This window comes from Kwoniella newhampshirensis, chromosome 1 (assembly GCF_039105145.1).
Source record: "Kwoniella newhampshirensis strain CBS 13917 chromosome 1, whole genome shotgun sequence".
Taxonomy (NCBI): Eukaryota; Fungi; Basidiomycota; class Tremellomycetes; order Tremellales; family Cryptococcaceae; genus Kwoniella; species Kwoniella newhampshirensis.
The window spans coordinates 938,637-960,710 of record NC_089955.1 but is presented as its reverse complement, the minus strand read 5'-3'; the positions used below and the strand labels follow the sequence as shown (position 1 = coordinate 960,710).

The 22,074-nt window shown below is 50.6% G+C and overlaps 8 protein-coding genes across 8 annotated transcripts; 5 read left to right on the top strand and 3 right to left on the bottom strand.

Moving 5' to 3' along the window:
• Positions 1-1,112: 1,112 nt before the first annotated feature.
• IAR55_000361 (uncharacterized protein) lies at positions 1,113-2,436 on the top strand (the record flags this gene model as incomplete). Its single annotated transcript, XM_066943497.1, has 5 exons — positions 1,113-1,299; positions 1,367-1,635; positions 1,754-1,915; positions 2,040-2,098; positions 2,250-2,436. The coding sequence occupies 5 exons, from the start codon at positions 1,113-1,115 to the stop codon at positions 2,434-2,436; spliced, it is 864 nt and encodes a 287-aa protein (XP_066806039.1).
• A 165-nt stretch (positions 2,437-2,601) lies between these two features.
• IAR55_000360 (uncharacterized protein) lies at positions 2,602-3,319 on the bottom strand (the record flags this gene model as incomplete). The annotated part of the gene is made up of 2 exons (XM_066943496.1): positions 2,602-2,804; positions 3,013-3,319. The coding sequence occupies 2 exons, from the start codon at positions 3,317-3,319 to the stop codon at positions 2,602-2,604; spliced, it is 510 nt and encodes a 169-aa protein (XP_066806038.1).
• A 602-nt stretch (positions 3,320-3,921) lies between these two features.
• IAR55_000359 (uncharacterized protein) lies at positions 3,922-4,455 on the bottom strand (the record flags this gene model as incomplete). The annotated part of the gene is made up of 1 exon (XM_066943495.1): positions 3,922-4,455. One exon carries the CDS (start codon positions 4,453-4,455, stop codon positions 3,922-3,924), a length of 534 nt encoding a protein of 177 aa, XP_066806037.1.
• A 297-nt stretch (positions 4,456-4,752) lies between these two features.
• IAR55_000358 (uncharacterized protein) lies at positions 4,753-6,531 on the bottom strand (the record flags this gene model as incomplete). The annotated part of the gene is made up of 2 exons (XM_066943494.1): positions 4,753-5,979; positions 6,028-6,531. The coding sequence occupies 2 exons, from the start codon at positions 6,529-6,531 to the stop codon at positions 4,753-4,755; spliced, it is 1,731 nt and encodes a 576-aa protein (XP_066806036.1).
• Positions 6,532-7,952: 1,421 nt separating this feature from the next.
• IAR55_000357 (calcium/proton exchanger) lies at positions 7,953-9,612 on the top strand (the record flags this gene model as incomplete). Its single annotated transcript, XM_066943493.1, has 9 exons — positions 7,953-8,103; positions 8,165-8,235; positions 8,277-8,347; positions 8,405-8,454; positions 8,757-9,087; positions 9,147-9,246; positions 9,381-9,444; positions 9,494-9,523; positions 9,569-9,612. 9 exons carry the CDS (start codon positions 7,953-7,955, stop codon positions 9,610-9,612), a joined length of 912 nt encoding a protein of 303 aa, XP_066806035.1.
• Positions 9,613-10,558: 946 nt separating this feature from the next.
• IAR55_000356 (uncharacterized protein) lies at positions 10,559-12,130 on the top strand (the record flags this gene model as incomplete). The annotated part of the gene is made up of 4 exons (XM_066943492.1): positions 10,559-10,765; positions 10,816-11,653; positions 11,700-11,830; positions 11,879-12,130. 4 exons carry the CDS (start codon positions 10,559-10,561, stop codon positions 12,128-12,130), a joined length of 1,428 nt encoding a protein of 475 aa, XP_066806034.1.
• Positions 12,131-19,733: 7,603 nt separating this feature from the next.
• Positions 19,734-20,213, top strand: IAR55_000355 (uncharacterized protein; the record flags this gene model as incomplete). The annotated part of the gene is made up of 2 exons (XM_066943491.1): positions 19,734-19,743; positions 19,804-20,213. The coding sequence occupies 2 exons, from the start codon at positions 19,734-19,736 to the stop codon at positions 20,211-20,213; spliced, it is 420 nt and encodes a 139-aa protein (XP_066806033.1).
• Positions 20,214-20,345: 132 nt separating this feature from the next.
• Positions 20,346-21,536, top strand: IAR55_000354 (uncharacterized protein; the record flags this gene model as incomplete). The annotated part of the gene is made up of 2 exons (XM_066943490.1): positions 20,346-21,135; positions 21,292-21,536. The coding sequence occupies 2 exons, from the start codon at positions 20,346-20,348 to the stop codon at positions 21,534-21,536; spliced, it is 1,035 nt and encodes a 344-aa protein (XP_066806032.1).
• Between the last annotated feature and the right edge of the window lie 538 nt (positions 21,537-22,074).

Genomic DNA, 22,074 nt, shown 5'->3' with positions numbered 1-22,074 from the left:
TAAGGCAAGATACCTCGACACCACTCACCCCCAATCCATCTTGGCAGGCTTGCCCCCTCTCGATGATCCTTGAAATCGCTGCTCCTGCGATGCGCTTCTGGACCTACCAGGTCTCACAAGAAAGGTAAGTCAACCAAGGTTCGTGGCGTATTTTAGCGCCTTTCAATCGTTGGTCTTCAAGAACGCTCAAGATTGTCTAGGGCATATGGAAAGCCAGTTGACTAACGGTGCGTGAGGATTGCCTTCCTGTGCTAACTTCAGCATGTGGCGAGCTGCGAAGTAAGGGGGCTGTCCGCACCTTTTCGAAGCTGAGGGACTCCAGTCGCCCAAGACAACATGGCAGGTTCGTGATTCATTGTTAGTTTCGCCGAAGTCAGCCCTTCGAAACGATCTGGACGTCGCTCGACGTAACACCCAAAGCCACGTCGCCGAATTTCGTGAGAAAGATAGAGAGCTGAACCGTCTTCGTGGCAATTACGACATGGTGCGTGCTAGCCAATATCTCCCATGTTGACTTTTTAGATCAAACGCAACGCTCCTCTGGGCTCCGCGGCACAATTCGCCGAGACAGCAAATGATATCGCATCGCATCCCTCACGTAATGGATCTTTCAAAGTGAGTCAGCTTTCGCTGTCCTCGATGACACTCAGCGATCCCAAAAGACTCCGCTTCAACGTTCCAAGACCATTCATACCGACTCGGCTATCCGACCGGGATGGGACTCGCCTTCCCACTTCGACGCGATTTGCATCATCTGCTCCTCCGGTCGTCGGGCACACCCGATCAAGGCTCGAATAGTCTCACGGCCGCAGTGAGTCGGCAGTGGCAGCGGACGTGCGCGTCTCGCCCATATACTCGCAAGTGAGTGTCGAGTGAGCCGATCCCTATCACATCTGACTGACCGTTATCGCGGCGGCCACAAAATGGATTCACTACGCTCTGATAAAGTCGATCGGTCAGTCACGTGATGAAGATGACGTTAGTGTCGTGATGGCGAGATGGTCTTTTTGTACCAGATGGGGGTCGGCGTATCCCCTTCCCCCCTTTTGTTATTGTCTTTCATACTCTCTTCTCTTGATCATGTACACGGGTCGTTTTTGACGATATAGAGAATGACACAGAGACCCCTCTACACCATACCCATAGCGGAGAGACCGCCTCATGGACCATTGACGTCAAAGATCTTCTTCCCATTGCTGTTCAATCTCGCTCAGCTCGGCATCAACTCGGCCCAGTTCTTGTGCCTTCCATTATTACTCATACCGTTTGTTGGTAGACGCGCTTTCGACAGCGCCACAGGTTGGACGAAAGATGGCTATGGGAGACTACGTGAGCCTCTTCGCTACCAATTGTGCTGACCCTCAAGTCATCTTGATCACCGTGCTATTTGGTCCGACGTCGTTTGTTTTCACGACCGACTCGCCTCCTTCTATAAATAACCTCGTCGAGCGTGACGCCAGGGGAGAGATGACCAAGCTGAACCTTCCTGATCGACTCGTCGTCATGGCAAACCATCAGGCATACCTTGATTGGATGTACATCTGGATCATGTCGTGCTACGCTGGTCACTCTGCGGGTCTGATCATTCTATTGAAAGCGAGTTTGAAGAGACTCCCGGTAGTCGGCTGGGGAATGGTGAGTGTCTGATCTGGAATCGTATTGATGATAGCAATTCTTCAATTTCGTCTTCCTCAAACGATCTTGGGCAGCCGACAGGGACAACCTGACCTTGGCCCTGACGCAACTGGGTCAGCACGCTCAATCAGCCGATGAGGGAGACAAGTCGTCGGAGAGTAGCTCACTCCTTGCTTCGAAGAAACGTTCACCATTGTGGCTGGTAATTTTCCCCGAGGGGACGATCACCAGTGACGATGAACGGGTCAAGAGCGTCAAGTATGCCAAGCGTGAAGAAATCGTGAGTCGAAACTGCGGTGCGTCGAGCTCACGATCAGGATGATTTTGTGACACTACTTCACCCTCGGTCCACTGGCCTGCTTTTCTGTCTTCGGACATTGCTGCCTCAAGTTCCCGATCTCCAGCTCCTCGACATGACTATTGGATATCCAGGAGTGCCCTATAGCAAGTACCCTCAGGACTGGTGAGTCAAAGCATGCCATGACTGCGCTGATCCACAGGTACGGGCTCCTATCCGTATTTTTCCGCTCCGTGCCTCCCCCTACTGTCCACATCCACCTCCATCTGTATTCCGACCTATCCTCACCAGAATCTGAGGTGCCATCGCTTCGGAGCGAAGCGTTATTGAATGAAGAGTCAGCGCCGCCGGAGACTGGTCTCGCTACACCAGAACAATCCCGCGCATTCGAGCTATGGCTTCGTTCGGTATGGACCGAAAAAGAGAAGCGGATGGAAGGGTTCTACCAGCATCAGAGTTTCGACGAAGGCCCAACTCAGGTTGTCCCAGTGAAGCAGTTGTGAGTCATGGCATTCGATGTTCGCTGACCTCCAGGAAATGGCATCATTGGGTGGCCGCTTTCGGAGCAGGCGGTCTCGGGACTGTGATTTTACTTGCTTTAGCCATCGGATTCGCTGTTCGGCATTACAAATAACATACACACATTACTGTACATTAGATAGACTTGATCATGTAGCAAACTTTCCTGCCCACCAATGTTCCGAGGTCTCCTTGTCTGCCACCGGCTCCACATCCCAGGCCAGATTTACGACTGAAGTGGATAGCTCCTCGCCAAGTTTCGCGGCGTAAAGCTTACCGAGACAGATGAAAACATCCACAATTGACAAAACACAATGAGGGGAGAGCATTGTCTGTGCCGGTGCAGGCAGCCCTGACGACAGTCCACCCAAACAAAGCTCTGAGATCGAGGTCGAAGACGCAGAGGTGCTCGGTGACAGTGGAGGTGAGGTGGCAAACTGACTGCGAATAAACACCGTCGAGGAAGAGGTGGCAAGGATGAGATGACATGCGTGTAGTAAGGTGGTCGACGGGGGAAGCATATGCACTGACATGAGCGCCGTTGCTGCCAAACAACTCACCTGGCATCCGCTCTTCCCCTCTATCCCTACCGCTTTCCTCCCTAACCTGCGTACTTTTGACCATATCCTCGAGCGCCATGGCGAGGACTTGTTTACCTTCGCTTGGAATTACAAGCGCTGCGCATTCTCGTGAACGCACGATGCTAACCAGTTCATCGGACGCATCGGCTGGAGCGAGCAGTGGTGAGGTATTCTGTGGCGACGTGTCACTACCTGAGGAGCTAGTCCTCCGAAAACGCCCCGAGTATGGACCACGTTCAGCGAGGACGCCCAAAGCTCTATGACCATGAACACTCATCACTTGCATGGCGTCCAAGACTGATGCAGTCCCCGGAAGAGAGATGAGGGGATGGAGTGGAAGTCCGAGCTCACTGGCAGTGACTGGTAGAGTGAATGGTGCCGGAATCCGGTCGGTCGGCATGGACAAAAGGTGATGAAGGAGGGTGTCGTGCGTGAGGACACATGGGGAGTCAAAGCCTGTGACGGCGATCCGATGCACACCGCTGGCAAACAGTTTCAAGAACGAAGAAATGGGTGCGTCTGCCATGACCTCATGATAAGGATCCTTGCCAGAGATGTCTTGCTGTCAGCCCGGTTCGGGCGGAGCCTTCACTCACTGCACATCGCTCCCACGCTTATACCCTCCCCGCGTCTGAGCCGACGGATGGCGTCCTCGCGTCTCGTCGATACGGTTTCATTCGAGCGGCAGGGGCACGACTCTTCTGGAGCAGGTGTCGACGCCTCGAGGACAAGAAGAACGAATGTATTGAGGTCGGCGTACTTTCATCAGCGGGTTCATGGCTTCATGACTCACATCAAAGAATGCAGAAGAACGCGCTTCTTCTTCGCCCATCACCAGGAGACAATCCTCACCGCTGTCTAGCAGGATCTTGCATGTAAGCTTGAGTGTCACACCATCAGACTCACCTTTGCTGCCTGTTCGACCCTCACACCTCCGGCAATCACCCTTGCTTCTGCATATTGGTCCATGGCTAAAGCCTGCCTAGCCAGTGTTCCGAGCCATCTTCCGTCGTCCATCTCGATCTCTCGTCGTGGTCGATCCATGGTGATCGACCGGGACCTCTTGACAGAGGGAGGCGATGGTAAGAATGTCGGATTGAGGAGAAGTGACCCACTCATACTGCCAGAACCAAAGGAGCTGGCCCCTTTCGAATGCCGTCTCAGAGATGGAGAGGTGGAAAGCGTGTCAAGCGCAATGGAGCCAACCCTTGGCGAGCGTGATGACAAACTACCATGACGTTGTGGGACAGGTACTGGGTTAGATCGGGAAGGGATAGTGGTGGGAAGTAGCCGTGGTGAGAGCGTCAGAGAAGGGCGTCGGTGATGACTCGACGTAGTGGAGGGTGGAGTAGGGGTCGAATACTCAGCGGAACGCGGTTGCGGTACCGTGTCATTGCTTGTGAGATTCACTGCAGATTTCATGGTGTGAGTGTGACGACACTGGATGTGATACTTGCTGACACAAGCACACGACGACGGTCCATCTCCTTATCGAGGGGGAGATGATCCTTTCAGGCAAAGGCAAGGAAGACGTGAGATGGGGGATGACGACTTGAGAGACGTCTCGGTGCTCCACTCCACCATCTCAACCCTTCCCCTGCTGGATGCCGGCGGTATCAAAAGGGGCCCATTTCTTTTACCCCGTACCCTGATATCGTATAGATAAAACGCATCCATGCACAAAAACTATCGATACAACTGTTCCATATGAGAGAAAATCTATAAATCATTACCGCGACTCTTGCGAATCGCCAATAAGGCATCCTCGCTCCATCCTAGATCCTCCTCTTTCCCCTGGGGTACTGCTATCGGTGTTGCAACCCCCTGTTCGGGGACGATCGGTCTCCGCGAAACCTCTACGGAAACCGGAGAACGAGTCGACTGCGGAGCAGACGATGCGGCGACGGGCGACGATAGAGCATGTTCCAAGCGATGAGTCAAACCTCCCGATGCATCTCCAATGTCGCTCGTGAACAAACTCTGAGCCATCGCGGGGGTGTTGTCCAAGGCAGGCGCGCAAGGCGTGTTCGGAGGAATTGGCTTTGGCTTTTCACTCCCTCCTGGACCGGGACGCTCCATGGATGACGATGGTCGACGAAAACCCGCCATGTGTTCTGATGCCCGGCGAATGAAATCTCTTACACCATCCACTCGTTTACCGACCAAACCATCTTCCTCGTCGGAGTCGACGAAAACGGTAGCTTGCATAGCGGAAGCGAGTGCCGAGCTGTGACGCCTTTGACGACTCGCCGATATTGGCGTCACCTGGTGTGCTGACGGTCCATAGAAAACCGCATCGTCACTACGCCATCCGCCTTGATCCGCTTTGTTTTTCTGAATAGGCGCGTCCTCCACATCATCCTCTGATCGATTCTCAGATGAGGCGCCGCCCTCATCATCCGTATCAGGCGACACCTTCCGCGGCATTGGACTCCCAGCCCTGCCAATCCGCGGTCCGGCATCAGAAAGACGGCCACTTGGGTGGTGCTGGTTATCAAGACTTGCAGATTGTTGGTCATGGCTGGACGATCTCGACCTCGTCGGTGGCGGACTGCGATGACGCGAACAACTCTTGTCCTGATCAGAGGTGACAGCTGCTGTTTCATCCACGCGAACATGACCTCGACCACGGCGGCTGGGAGGAGGGAGAAGAGCTGGCGCCGAGGGGGGCGATGCCGCCGGTATAGGGATCGACCCAATGACCCTCGGCTTATTGTTGAAATTTGTGGGTCTTGCGAATGGAAATTGGGGACGACCATCGTCTGAATCAGCTGAGTCTTCCGGATCGAATCCATCCTCCTCATCTTCTCGGTAACCTTCATCTGAGTCTTCATCCTCATCATCGTCGTTGTCCTCGTATGATCGCTTACTGAATTGCTTCTCGACCTCACCCTGCGTTTGAGTTGCAACAGCAAATTTGAGGACAGACGGCCGTGGTTGAGTGGGCTGTGCTGGCGAGAGCTGCGATGCCCGAGCCATAGTAGGACTACGCACCGCTGCATCCTCCCAGCCAATAGCTCCCCTCTTTTCCTCTATTCTCTCCAGACGCTTCCCCAGTCCGTCTAATCCCCCAAGACCCAGACCAACAGCGTTGTCTCCTCCACTATCCGAGACACTGACACTAGCGCGTCTGAGTATGGAATTAGATGCAGGATTGTCGGATGATTTGACTTCAATGCCTTTCGCCTGTTGTAGTATCCCGTGACTCGGCCCGTTCGGACTGGAGAACGCTGTTGATGGTACCGATGAGGGATTGGAAGCAAATCCCATCGATGAACGCTGCTTGGGTCTCGAGATACCTGCGCCATGCGCGTCTGATGAGTGGATGAGTGTCGTGAGGAGAGAGAACTGTTGGGGATGATTCTGATCCTTGGGATGATCAGAATCCTCACTGTACCCTGTATGTGCGGGTCGCAGTGCTATGTCGTGTGTCGGGTGGTCGGTGTCGGGAGTGAGTATCTGTGGAGATATACAGCGACTATCGGGACGTAGCGTCATCGCGTTGGCAGGCGTGATGGGGGATGGATGGAACGAAGTGGACTGAGCGGGGGTGTGGGGGTTGATCGCCACCCTACAGATGACCTATCGTTCTCGTGACCGCTTTGGTGCGACGCCTCACCCGTTCTTATTGCACCAGATAGATCATTCTGCTGTCGAAGGGATGAGTCGTAGGCCTCATTGACATGATGTGGATACAGCTGTACTGTCGTGGATGGTGCTGAATGGATTGCAAAAGGGAAGAGAGGATGAAGGAGAACATGAGGGAAGATAAGGGGGGGAAGGGCGATGTTCATTATTTTGGTTTACATGACGTAAAGGATAAAATACAATCCGAGAATAGCATTTTGTTTCGTTCGCTGCTATACTTTCCTATCCTCCTTCTTTTGCTTCTGCTTCTGCTTCTGCTTCTACCTTCACCGGAGGATCTGCAACTCTGCTTCAGCGACCACCACGATGCATAGTGAGCTACTAACCTTTGCCGTTCACGAGCACGGATGTTTTGCTCTTTGAGGAGGAGCAGTCCACAATAATGTCCTGTGTCGGCGATCTCGAGGTCGTATCGTGGGAAGCTGCAACGGGGCCTGTCGAATTGTCAGTCCAGTGTCCGCCTTTGAGAACCAAGCTTATGTGTCATCGACAGCATCTGCATATCGTCGACTAAAGAGTCATCAGCGCTATTCAGTGCCGTTTCACATTCCGCTTACTCGTGAGATCTGACGTCTGCGTTGAGTCGGCGCCTACGTGGTCAGCACGCTCGGATGAGTACCTCGTTCACTCATAGCTGGGGCCTATCCTTCGGGTCATTGGTTTTCAGCTCCCCCTCTGCGTGACTGTCCATGATGTGGTGGCCGACACGCTCCAGGCTGTTCGGCGTATTGGCACGGGTGCTGATGATGGAGGTCTTTTATCGTCGTCGACATTATGTGGGTAGGTAAATTTGGGAGGGATTTAGGGAGGCGACTTGAGGCTGATCCATGCTGATGACTCTTTACCTTGTCCGTGCCATACTCTAGGGTCGGAAATCCCTTGTATCGAGACCACCGCTGTTACAGAGGATTGGCTCGATGAACCTTTCGCCACAACACAGGGGGTGGCTGACCACTACAACCGGTAAGTCACCTCTAATGATCGGGAACCATTAGAATCCAGTTTGTAATACCCATTACGATGAAGAGCTGCCTCCCTGATTACAAACATTACAACGGGGTCAAACAGTGTAACCCTGCTGTAGATGCAAGTTACGTCATCTGATTCCGAATCTGATACCGTGCTGTCTTGGCGTCACCGCCTTTCCAGTTAGTCGCTCGACCTTCATCACCATCGACTCCGCTGACGGCTGTATACGTCTTTCATCTCCATTGCTGTCCCTATCCCCACCCCCCAGGATCACCTGCAAGCTATACCACAATCCAGACGTCATGCCACCTCACGAGACATCCCCATTGCTAGGCTCACATGACAACGGAGGATCGACTCGTAAACCTTTCGATCCCCTCGGTTCCACTAGGCATCTCTTGCTCGGATCTTGGATCAATATCCTCCTCGTTTGCATACCGCTTGCCTTCGTAGGCGAGTCTTGCACTCATGTCTCCCGTCAAGTGTTAATCTGACACCGTCATTGACTTATCAGCCGATGCCCTTCATTGGAGTGCCGCTGCTCGATTCAGCACATCCTTCCTGGCCATCGTTCCTCTCGCAAAGGTAAGCGGCAATACGGTCACCTGCTCTGATCTAGTGTACAGCTGCTGGGAGACAGCACCGAGCAGCTCTCGCTGAAGCTGGGTCAAACCCTTGGAGGTCTGCTCAATGCCACGTAAGTCTGGGGCCTTCGAGGACAATCTTACTCTGCCAGCTGACCAGTCATTCGCAGTTTTGGCAATGCCGTTGAACTCATTGTAGCCATCGCGGCTCTCGTTCAGAGTAGGTCAACCATGATCGCACCTATGCTGATCTGCAGATGAACTGCGGCTGGTACAGACCTCTTTGCTTGGGAGTGTTCTCTCCAACCTATTGTTGGTCCTCGGCATGAGCTTCTTTGCGTGAGTCAGCCTAAAATCGTCCGACCACTCATTTCGTAGCTCTGGCTTTTTCTATCACGAATCGACCTTTCAAGTCACTGCTGCTCAGGCAAGCTCGTCCCTCCTGACTTTGGCTTGCATTACCCTGATCCTCCCCGCTGCCTGTAAGTCTTGAGGCAATGAGATCTATGCTCACCTTGCCAGACCACGCGTCCGAGACCGAGCAGACCGCGGCCGCAACCCTCAAGAGTCTCCTTGAGGATGGTGCTCCTGATCCTGCCGACTCTTCTCTCCGTGGACTCCTCGTCTTGTCACGGGGAACATCAATCATCTTGCTCTTGACATACCTTGGCTACCTCTACTTCCAGCTTCGCACTCACGCTCAGCTGTTCGAGGCCGAACAGGTCGAGGGCGAGGAGGAGGAGGTAGCGGCCATGGATCAGTGGAGTGCTGGAGCATGGCTCGTCATTATCACTGTTCTTACCTCGTTCTGCGCAGACATCTTGGTAGGCAGTATCGACGAGACTGCGCAGCAGTGGCACATTCCCAAGAGGTGCGTCCTATAGAACAATTCATTAGCTAAACTGTTTGCAGATTCATCGGTCTGATCCTTCTGCCTCTGGTTGGGAACGCTGCGGAACACGTCACATCTGTTTGGATGGCATGCAAGGGCAAGATGGAACTCACCATCGGCGTGAGCGTTGGGTCAAGTATCCAGATTGCGGCTGGTATGATCCCCTTGCTTGTAATCATCGCTTGGCCCCTCCACAAGAACCTCACTCTTTTCTTTGTGAGTTGTCCGCGCTGCATCATCTGCTAACGGTGTAGGCCAATTTCGAAACAATTGTGCTGTTCGTGTCGGTCATGCTGGTCAATCTTCTTCTGCAAGACGGTAAGTTATCCGTTTATGTGACGACGCTTGCGGCGCTGATTCGGAACAGGGCGCACAAACTACATGGAGGGAGTCATGTGTGAGTTCCCAATTGCTATTCAAGGCCGAACTGACATTCATACAGTGATGTCGCTTTATCTGGTGATCGCCTTGAGCTATTTAGTTTGAGAGTAGCTTGTTCAGGCTCGTGATTGTGTGATCCTCCTTGAGCAGCTCGAGCGACTGATTATCTTCCTGATCTATTTGACAACGAGATGCATTTCCAGAGTTGACATTCATGCCGGTCACGGTACAGCGGCACGTTGTTGTCACTCGACTGTAGACAGTCTGTCAGTCTTGTTTCAAAGATGCTGAAGAACACTATCTTCGCAAACTCGTATCCTTGGAACTGGTCAAACAGTGAATGTAGATGATGGCTTCGGGCGAGCCTTAGTACTCGTACTGCAGGTTTGACCCGGGTCCGGTTCAAGAGTCTGTCACGTGCGTTGCCCTTGCCGCTGCATACAATCAATGTTTTTTCGCAAGCGCCATTGACAACTGGTCTGGACACCCATCCAGGGATGTCCCGATTTAGAAACCTAGATGATCCAGGCGGATGTCTCGAGCGTTGTGATCTTTCATGCAGATCACAGGACGTGGCTGATTTCCGGTGTCTGCTCCGGATCCGGGCATGTGGTATCTAATGCATTCAGTTTGTGAACATTTTACGGTAGTGGTCCAGACGAGCAAGAGCACCCTCTCTTCGGCTCATCAGGAGGATTGGCAACGTGGTCAGTAAATCTCAGCTGGCACACCCCCACATGCTCAACAATGGCCGCGAATGCCTCATTGCGATTCTACTCTTCCGGTTACCACACCAGTATAACAAAAACATGTTTCATCTTCAGATCTCAGATTACGAGCAAGGCAGCAGAGCCACACAGAGCCTTGAATAGGCGGTATACATTTGCTTTTCGCGTCTGTGGACTGAACGTCATGAAAAACAATCATATATACATGGGCCAACGCTGGAGAAGGAGGAGGGGATTTCCCCTATACCCAATTCTTCGACTAACCTCGCAAAGCCGTCAAACCTAGTTAGACTTTTACTCTTCCGACTACTCTCTTGGTCACAATGTTCAGTCCCTCTTCCCTTTTCTTTGGCGTCACTACCTTGTTCGTCCTGGTCCGAGCGCGACCAACCGAGGTTCAACGTGATTCCAATCTTCGCTGGGTAGAAAATGGATGTCTCATTGATTATTGGGAACGAGCCCTCAACGGCTACCAATTCTCAGATACTTCGATGACCCAGGAATTGTGCGCCAGCACTTGTCTGTCTAAAGTGAGCATCCTGCTCGGAGTCTTCAGAAAAACAAGCTAAATGATCGTCAGGGTTACACGTACGCCGGTCTGGAGTATGGTACGCAATGCTTTTGCGTCAACGGCATCTCATATGGTGAATACAGTGCTGGCGCCGGAACAGCCGCCAGCGAATGTAACGAGTCCTGTGCCGGGAACAGTGCTGAGAATTGTGGGGGCGATTTCCGACTCTGGATGTTCCATTACACCAACGCACTGGCGCCCTCTGCCGCGCAATCCATTGCACCTGCCTCTACCCCCGCCCCGGCCAGCTCAGCCTCAACCATCGCCGCGTCAGAAGTATCCACCTCCCCAACAGTCACTTCGGTCGCACCTGCACCCACACCCACCGTCCCTTCAGGTTGGTCAAGGGCTGCTACTCAATGCATTGCCGAAGGCCTTACCGGTCGGGCTCTGGTCGGAGAGTCTAGCACTTCCTCGGCGATGACTTGGGAGATGTGTGTCTCTTTCTGTGGCAACGCGGGGTATACCATTGCCGGTCTTGAATACTCCGATGAGTGTTATTGTGGTAACATTCTTACCAACGGAGCTTCGACAAACTCGGGGTCCAAATGCGACATGTCCTGCTCAGGCGTTGCCTCCGCGATATGTGGTGGCAGTTCGGCACTTACGCTTTTCGTCGCTGACTCCGCTCGCTCGACCCTGTCATCTGATTTGACTTCCAAGGTCATCAGCCTGCCCTCCGGTTGGTTCCCCGCTTCAATTACTTGCGTTTCTGAGGGCTCCAATGGCCGAGCTCTGGATTCAGCATCCATATCGTCTGGGGCAATGACCGTTGGCACTTGCTTGGCTTACTGTCAAAGCAAAGGTTTCCAATACGCCGGTCTTGAATACGCCAACGAGTGCTATTGTGCGGACTCTCTCTCGAACGGAGCCTCCCTCTCTCTCCCTTCTAGCACTTGTAACATGCTTTGTTCCGGCGACGACGCATCCTATTGCGGTGGTTCCAAAACTCTATCAAAACCCTTCTCTTGCCCAAAATTTGAACGTTGTCAACAATTTTGCTGCCTCTGGATGTATTCAGGAGGTGAGTTGTTTTCGCCGTCGTCGCTGGATGACGCTGATGTAGACCTAGGTCTCCGGTCGAGCTCTTTCGGGTGCTTCCAAGGTTAATGACAATATGACAATTGAGATCTGCACTTCTTTCTGCTCCAGTGCTGGGTACAAATACGCCGGTGTAGAATACGGCACGGAGTGCTACTGTGGGCACTCGTTTGCCAATGGCGCCTCCATCTTAAGTCGGTCGAACCAATGTAATATGGCTTGCGGAGGATCGTCGTCCGACATTTGTGGCGGGCCCAACGCTATCTCGCTTTGGAAAGCTTAATGTTAGCACGTAAATGCATTATGAATGGAGCCAATCCCGGTTGCCGTCGTTTCAATCGGATCCTGTCTAATTGAATGCCTTTCACCTTATGAAGCTGTCTGCGTGACTCTCTCACATGTAACGGAGTCTATGCCCAGCAAATCACTCACGATTCCAATGCGGGTAGAAAGCGGAACTCAATGATCAGTCGCTTACGGCTTACCGCTTTGCTGCCACTTCCCACATAAAGGTGTCACGGATGCTCTCTAGAGAACTTCCAGGGACAGGTCGAAACAGGTACTCATTATACTTTCCATATTTCAGACACGATCTCTTTATGGGTCCGTGGAAGGCATAAAAAGCCCATCACAGTCACATCTCAGTACGACTCGTAACCTGGCCGACTACTGCCGGATGCCCACAAGACACATGATCGTTCAATTCCATGTCACGATCATATCTCAGAACACTTCATAACTTGACCAAACCATCTTGAACTGCAACGAACTTCACCGAAGTTACGAACAACCTTCAAACAACCTTTGGGACTTGACAAGATATCAACAACCCGGGTTTAAGGGTGATCTCCAAGATGGCAAAACGGAACAACAACCAAATCGGACGATCACATCCGAACTGTGCCGAACGTCAGAAAAAGACGTTGGACTCAAGTTTCCAAAATTGAACCAAATTTGAAGACATGGGACAAGGGACGTGCATATTTGTTGAGATAACAATTGCATGCTCAGAGAAAGCAGAAGAAGACAAAGTAGATCTGCGGATAGCTAAGTACGGTACCGCGGCAGGTGTTACGACCCGTCCGGAAGGGATACTAGGACCGCGTACGCTTGAATTAGAAAGGTAATCCGTAGACTTGTGTAAGGTCACAGACGAGTGGTGTGTAACTAGGAAGATCATGGGCTAGCTATGAGGACTACTCTGGTATCATTGATAGGTGTCTTCCTAGCCAGAGGTATGACAACTACTGATACTTTTGTGGAGGGAGAGTATTTTGGTAAGGTATGCAGATATTTTGATCGTTGGGGGGATCGTCATAAAGCTGCCCAGAAGGGCTGCTTGAAAAAACAAAGATTTTTCAGGGAACAAACCGAGTATTCAGCGCTGAAATTACGGCCTGAAAAGTAGCGCTAAAATATTGTACGTAATATCAGGTTGGAAATGTAGCTCGAGATATCAGCGCTAGAAATGCAACCGATAGTTATGACCCAAATGAGGAATAGATAAGAGAATGTGGAATAAACCAGACTGAACCGTTTTGATGAACTAATAGGTGTTTGTGCAGGATCGTAACACTTCCAGAGGTGGTGCTCGCTACTTCCTCATAATGATTACACACGGCGCATCCATCTCACACTGTTAAAAACGCAGGTGGGACGCCCTACAAGCACCGAAAAGCTTGATTACTTTAGCAGAAAATCAAATCAAGTATAAGGTTAAAGTGATCAGATCAGACAATGGTGGCGAATTCATCTCTGGACGAGCAAGAACATTATGCAAGAACAAGGCATCGAACACTTTATGGTCCCACTCTTACTATTCTCAACGGTGTACGGACGGTACTACAACAAACGGGGCTGACCAGCAACATTTTGGGCGGAAGCAGCATTGGACATGGCGTTCTCTCACAACTGTGCACCTTAAACTTGTTCAGTTTGAGATATGGTACAGCAAGAAACTAAAAACGAACCGGCAACATGCATTTGGGACAAAAGTATTCTTCAGAGATCACAACAACCTGGAGGTCGGATATCGGGAAGGCAGGTTTACGGACTACGCACACAACAGCAGCACAGCAGACTATCGAGTCTATGACTCCGAGCACAAGAAGATAGTGCGAGATTCTATATTTGATAGTAATTTGGACCAAATTATTGCAGCAACCACAACACTACGGGTAACACCATCAAAAGACGGTCATAGATTGGACAATACCGCTACCATCTCAATTAAGGATTTGGCGCCAACACCAAACCCCATTGCAAAACTCCTACCGGTCAGTCCTCAGCGCGCCTTGCTGAAACAACAGCGGCACTGGATGTATGGGCACAGGACATACGAGATGGAGGTAATGTTTTGAACCATTCAGAAGATTCTATTGGCCTTACTAATGACCCAAGCACAAGGGGAAGTCTGGCAATGGCAGCACTAGCAGCATCAACCGCCTCAGCACCTCAATTATACCAAGAAGCGGTGAGCTCGGGCGAGGGGGAGCAATGGAGAGCGGCAATCAAAGAGGAATTAGCAAAGATGGAGAAATACAAGGTCTGGAAATATTGTGGATCGACATTTGGCAAGTTGAATACTCAAAGCAAGATGGGTTTACACACGGAAAATTGATGGCAAAACCGGCAAGGCAGCAGCATCCAAAGCATGATGGTTTGCCAAAGGCTTCTCTCAAAGTGAGGGTGTTGACTTTAATGAGCTATTTGCGGCAGTAGCTCACAAAGATTCAATTTGAGTGTTTCTGGCACTGGTCAATTACTACAACCTTGAATGTGATCAAGTCTGTCGAGACATCAAAGCAGCTTTCCTCAATGGCGATCTAGAAGAAACGATATACCTGGAAGCGCCAGAAGGCAGTGATATACCGGCAAACGAGGTATTACGACTCTGCAAGTCACTGTACGGTCTAAAACAATCTCCCTGCTGCTTCAATAAAGCACTGGATCTCTGGCTTAAATCACAAGGGTTGGAACTTACCCAAGCAGATCCCTGCTTTTATGTCTGACGGCGTGAGGGGGAAGTACTCATGCTCTCGTTACATGTGGATGATCAACTCATTGCTTGCAACTCTTGATCTGCCTTGGACGACTTCAAAAGGGTGCTCAATGCAAAATTTGAGTGTTCTGATTCTGGACCAGCTGGTTACTTCCTTGGCTTCAACATACACCGCAAACGAGATCAGAACAAGCTCTATATCTCCCAGCAACACTACACGGACACCATACTGGATCGATTTGATATGTCAAGTTGTAACCCAGTGTCACGATGGTCAATGTGGCCTCAGTCAATGAGCCCTATCACACAACGAGACAGTATACTATGAGGAAACGACGAGAACGAGGATAACGAGGATAACGAGGATGGCGAGGGACTTGACACGGATATCTAGAAGGGCTCGTAACAGTTCTAGATAGACTGAGGTACCACAGTGATATCGTTGAACGATGAGCAAGGTACTAGGTATGACTTTCAATCGAGAAATCGCTAGAGAAAGACTAGAACAACGAGAACTAAGACCATGTACATATATATCTCCACTGATCCATCCGCCAGGATGCGTAGAACATCGATCAACTTCCTCCTGTTTCTATCGTTCACCTGCAGCCCCCTTTAACTCGGTCTTCGGCGAGTATATCGAGTTGTGCTCGAAGATATCGAAGAAGTCGAAGATATCAAGAGGGTTTACGTAATAATGGCTTATTCGTGGTCGTGGCGGAATGGCCGTCATGACACCCAGCAAAGAATCCTCTGCCCAGCAATTTCAAGGCATTACCAGCAACTGACCTCGAACATGATGAGGCACGCCATTGTCCATTTCCACAGGCAGTTGGTTCCATCCTCTACGCCTCTACTGTCTCTCAACCTGATCTCTGGCACGCAGCCGGAGTTTTAACAAGATTCATCAGCAAGTGGAATGAAAAACACCGGCAAGCAGCAAAACACTGTCTGCGCTATATCTGTGGCACCTCAGACCTCTGCCTCGCCATCGATGGCGACTCTAGCAAGCAAATAGCACTTGGTTATGTGGATGCAGACTGGGGTGGTGACTTAAAGACCCAAAGATCAACCACTGGATATGTATTCAAGATTCATGGCGGAATAGTAGCCTGGAAGTCTAGAAGGCAACCGACTGTTGATCTTTCAACTACAGAGGCAGAATACATGGCATCAGCCGATGCGGCACGTCAAGCAACCTGGCTTTGACGCCTTTTGGACAATCTACAACTAGGACTTGGTCATGCTTCTCTTCGTTTACTCAATGGATTGCACTTGCAAAGAATCCAGTCAATCACGAACGATCCAGGCACATAGCCATGTGTCATCATTTTGTAAGAGAAAAGGTTCAAGATAATTCAATCTCCCTCTCACATGTCCTCTCTGCGGATAATTTAGCAGACCTCCTTACAAAGTCCTTGCCCTCCCACACTTTCTCTCAACTTTGTAGCTTACTTCGTATCCAATGGCGATCTGATCAAGGAGGAGTGTGGGAATTGAATGATCAGTCGCTTACGTAACAGCTACAACACTAACACAGCGCTACTGCGGTACCATACCTAGCTATCTGCAGATCTAACTTTCTCTTCTTCTTCTTTTCTTTTCTCTGAGGATGCAACTATTATGTCGCCATTTATTGCGTTGAGATGCTCTGAGAGCAGTTGACCGTGTTGTGTGTTGCTACGTGGTGGATGCTGCACCATTTCTCGCTCCATTCTTCCTTTTTCCTGTTCTGGTTGCTATTATTATTACCATATTTTCAGAATATTGTAGCTTGGTGAGCTGCTGCAGTATGGTCGGAGGTGCGTCATATTTATTCCCTTTTGAATGGAGTCCAATATATTCCTGTGTTTAGATTCATTAGTGAGCCCACAATTCTGCTCATGTGACATGTTTCTCTTTCTAGGACCACGGTACCTGGAATGCATAGTCAATCATATGTACAATCCAGGGAAAGACCTACAGCTGAGAGGAGTTGGTCGGGCCTTGCTCTTCCTCTCCATTGAACTTGCCGGTGACCTTGGTTCATTGGAATACCCAAGAGACGCGTGATCCTACAAGCCTCAACAGTAGTGTAGTGACAGGTAGGACCGATGGTGTTTCGCGCAAACTCCATGTGGTGAATCAGGCAAAGCCATAGCTCACCCTCATTGTAACCCTCATTGTAACCCTCATAGCCCTTCCCTGCACTTGCCTTGTGAGAGCAGGATTGGAAAAGGCAAGTATAACACTTGGAATCTGGTGTGGGAGGACCCAGACACACAAAATTTCTTTTCCGGCACTTCTTGCAGGGCTTGGTTGAGGGACTGCACTAGGATGGTGCCTCTGTGTTCACAATTAGCTAGGTTCTTGCGGGATTGTTCATTGGTGTCAAATCACTCATGAGAATGACAGCCATGCTCCTGTCCGTATTCTTTGGCTTTTGAGGTCTGCCGGGTGTCAATCAAGTACCAGGAGTGGAGGAAGTTCTGGTTTGTTGCTGGGGTGTCCTTAGAGAATGGAGAGGGGCGTCCTTGGAGATCGGAGAGAAGATGGACGATGCCCTTGGGGGGAAGGAGATTGAGGTGGTCCTCTTCTTGGGACATCTTCATCGCTCTCGGGTTCATTGGCTCTATGGTTTTGTTTGCTGAGTCTCCCAAATCAATATGTTGTTGTGCTCACCAGTGTCATCCTCCATGTTCAAGTCGACAGGGTCTTAACAAATATCCTCCTCATCCCAACCAATCTCTTTGCCATTTCCCTCAATATCCTTGTCACACTCTGGATGGTAGTCAAGATCCATCTCTGGCGGGATGTCCATGTTGCTGGGCATCCATTCACCTTCTCCTTGTGTATTTTTGTCTGGAGGGGGGGATAGGCTTGAGCTACAATGAGATGGAGACATTGGGTCTTCCGGGGCAGGTGGTGCAGGTACAATTGGTGGGGCAGGCAGGAGAAGTAGTTGTTGGGGGGTAGCAGCAGTCTCCCTTGTTGGTGATGGCGATCGAGCTATTCTCGTATTCAGCGCTAAGTCCCTTGCGTTTTCAAGGGTTTCATTGCCTACATAGGGGAATAATGTACTGGTACATACAAATATGGGGGATTGTTGCAGCACAAACTTGGGTTCCCCGGTTGGGAATGTTGAATCAGAAGACCTCTGGTTGAATGGTTGGTGTTATATACATCAACATAGTAGAAGAAGAAAAAAGTTCCCCATTGATTCTAGATTTTTGTCCTACCGTAGTACCTTTGAATCTTCTCATTCTGAATAACCTTGATACATCGACCAGCATGTACTTGGCTGTTCTCATCAGTGAACCCTCAAGTCAGAACACAACTTAGCCTGAGTCTTGCCAATGTTGCCTGACTTGTTTGAAATCACAAGCACATCAACAATAGTAGGCTTTTCCTTCTTGGCCTTGTGAGCTGAACAACGAATATTCTAGCTCCATGACAGATGGCCCATTACACTCAACTGCCCACTAGCAGCTTGGATTCTCATGCTTGTTCCTGTTGTCCGATTAGTATTTGCCGCATCATGTGCATGTGGTGCTTCCTGACTTATGCCTGGGGGGGGCTTGCTGGTCAAGGCGTCTTGAGGAGGTTTCCAGTTGTTGTGAGGGATAGGAATGATACTCGGATGAAGAATGGCATACTACTGCCTTAGAAGTTGAGTTACGCTCTGAGTTTTCTTCTGTGTCATACAATACTGTTGAATCTTTGCTTCTAGCACCGACAGTTTCCCTCCTTTCCACACACACTCCCGCTTCTGATGCCCGTGCACATTCCCCAATGTTTTCCTCGTCCTTGCGATGTCTCCCATATCTTACCAAGTTATCCTTGTCTGGCCAGGGTTTGACCATAAGGGGGGCAAAGTGTCATGACGGCCATTCTGCCACAACCACGAATAGTGCATCGTTAGGTAGAACCTCTCGATATTTTCAATATCTTCAAGCACAGGTCAATATACACACCAAAGCCCAAGCTAAAGGGTGCTACAGGTGAACAATAGAAACAGGAGGAAGTTGATCGATGCTCTATGCACCTTGGTGGATTGAGTACAGTGGTGAGATATATACACATCAACTCAGCTCTCATTGTTCTAGTCTTTCCTTAGTGATTTCTTGATTGGAAGTCATACCTAGTACCTTGCCCTTCGTTCAATGATATCACTGTGGTACCTCAGTCTATCTAGAGCTGCAACAAGCCCCTCTAGATATCTGTGTTGAGTTCCTTGCTATTCTCATTATCCTCACTATTCTTGTTATCCTCGCTATTCTCGTTCTCCTCATTATCCCCATATTGTACTGTCCCATTGTGTGATAGGGCTCATTGACTGAGGCCATATTGACCGTTGTGACAATCACTGTCACAATGGCAATGTAACCGGCCATTAACCATTGAACCACAAAAGGGAACAATTGGAGTCTCCAGCCGCACCACAAGCATTTCTGCCTACTTCCTCCCACTCACTTCTTGGCCCATCTGTCAGTACTGCCTTTTCTGTGTGAGGAGGTGAAGGGTGTGATACGCTCTAAGGCAGATCTCGTGTCAGCAAATGTTTGTAGAGCCAAGTTCTACCAATGGGATGACAGACAGGACTCACCAATGAGTTTGCCTGAGCACTTTGTGCAGGATCCAGACAGAGTAAAAATCACACACCACAGCTGCTGCAGCCTAGCATCTTGGGGAGCTGTTGAGGGTGATGTGAGTTGGACAGAGGGGAGATCTGCACCAGAAAAGGACACTCGCGTTTAGGGGTATGAATGAGACGATCGTGGGAAAACAATTCTGATTACATGATGTACACTGCACCCGACTTCATTCCGAGACGATTCAAACTGACACATGCATGACGGTGAGAATTTTACCTCTTCGTCTCTCATGCTTCGCAATCAACACAAGCATGGATGGCTGTAAGTCACGTCTGCGGTCCATGGAATGACGCTGACGATCATACTCCTTCTCTTGCTCAGATCTGGAGCAGTTGCGATCCTTCCCTCAAGATCTGTCAACCCTTCCCGAACCTCACTTGCAGGAGCAAGATAGGTCTGTCTTCGCCGACGCTCTGCTGGCATTAGCAGCAGAGAATCCCTCTGCCTCATCAAGGCATTGTATACTTCAAGCCGCTTCCCTGATACCTCCTCGAACTGCATTCTCGGCAACTTCTCTCGCTTGGGTCAATGATGAGGACGAGCCTTCAACGGGTAGAAAGGCGATCGTGCGGTATTCCAGCTCCGCGCTGTCTCAAGGGATATTTCCCGCAGGAGAGTGGTTCCAGGCATTGTCCGAAGCGTCCGCACAACGACCTCGACTGCACGATGTCATGATTCAGTGGAGCAGACTCAGTTTTGAGGTGAGCTCCGTCGTTCGAACTGCCTATTGATGCCAGGCTTTTCTTCATGCATGTGCGGACCATTTTGGCGAGCCAAGACTCCGGTTGTCTCTGGTCCGACTGTTGATAGAGGCCCTGCTTGACGTTCCATACGACACGACAGAGGCAGCTTCCACCACGAACATGGCGAAGCTCGCGTCCCATCCCATACTGGACCTGCTCTTAAGAAGTCTCATTTTGGACACCGGTAACCTGCTGTTCAGCATCAGCCTGCGACTTCTTTTAGAGATCATACCTTATGCGCCACAGGCACTCACGTCCAAAGTCCCCATCATGGCCATCGTGTTAGGCCGGGTCATATCTTGGCGAGATCGACCGTTTATCGACGACGGAGCAGGGGGCGGTGACGGCTATACACGGACCCCGGTCCCCAATCCGCAAATAGGTTGGCTTGTCGCTCAATCCTCCGCAGAGCCCGATATAGAGCCACCAGACCATCTCAGACCTCACACTATCGCTCAGTCCTACCTCATCGCACTTTACGGTGCTTGGCCCTCAAACGTCATCGCTTTCACTCGAGATCCCGCTTCGTATATCCAGGGCAAAAGCGTCCCAACGCTTTACGCGCTGGAATGGACCGATGTATGGGGGTCTGATTTGCTGGCCACACGGATTGTACCTCTCATTAGAGAGTTCCGATTGCATCCGTCTCTGGTTGTTTTCACTTCAACCGCTGAACTGGCCGACAACACGCGTTGGGACAAAATCGATCCCTCAGAATTTACGGCTAGGTCGCGAGCCCTCGCCAATGCCGATCAGCCGGGAATTTCGCGGTTCAGTCTGATGGATGAGGAAGAGCGGGTGCCCAGTACGGTCGAACGATCAGTCGACCCTCTCCGCCTTGAAAGAGAGAACGAGCTATTGCGTTTGGAAGCGAAGTTCACCAGCCGTGTGCGAAAGCAATATCTCCACCGTGAGTGTCGGAAGCCCTTGCCGAGCTGATTCAGCAGATATCGGTCGTTTGCATAAGAGTTCCCTGCGTCTGAATAATGACGAGGCTGAGATTCATAGCTTTGTGAGTGCAAGTGCGCGCTATCATCGCTGATCTACCAGGTAAATCGCCTCAAAGAGCAAACAAAGCAGATCGGAGCTCTCACGTTGGAGCTCTCCCAAGCGCGGACCGATGCTTCTCAGGCTCAACAGAGACACCTCAAGTGGCAAGGCCAACTCCGAGAGAAGGTGGGCTCATTTCGAGAGGAGAAAGCTACATGGCAGAGTGAAGCTGCTCGGATACGGGGAGATCTTAGCGAAGCTCGAGCGGCAATCAGGAGTCAGCAAGAGGAGCTGGCTGTTGTGAAGAACGAGTATGTGTGAAAATGTTGTCATTCGCTGACGGCCAGGCGATTTAAACTACAAAATCAATTGACGGAAGCGGAACCGAAGATCCGACACATATCTGACTATGAAACCAGGATTACTCAGCTCACAGAATCACAGCGCTTATGGTGAGTCCTTGAGGACTTTATATTCGCTGACAGCGTAACAGGGATGGAGATGTTCGACAGTGTAAAGAGGCGCAGACCGAGGCGGAGACGTGGAGAGCCAAGTGTTATGAAGTACATGAGCATTCTTGGAGTAGGGGCTGACTTGCATTCAGCTTGAACGAAAACTGCGAAAGACGAAGGAGGAGTCGCGGTTGGCAACGCAAAAGATCAGGTTGGTTCTTGTCAACGTGTTATGCTGAGACCGTTAAGTGTTTTGGAACGCAGGATCCCGACCACCAAGCTAGGCGAACATCTCGCCTCCCCTACGACAGCCGCCCCGACTTCTCCGCCGAAAAAAGACCTCTCTCTGTTTGTCGGTCTGCTAGAGCAGGCTACGATGCGATCAGAAAGACTGGAAAGAGAGAATT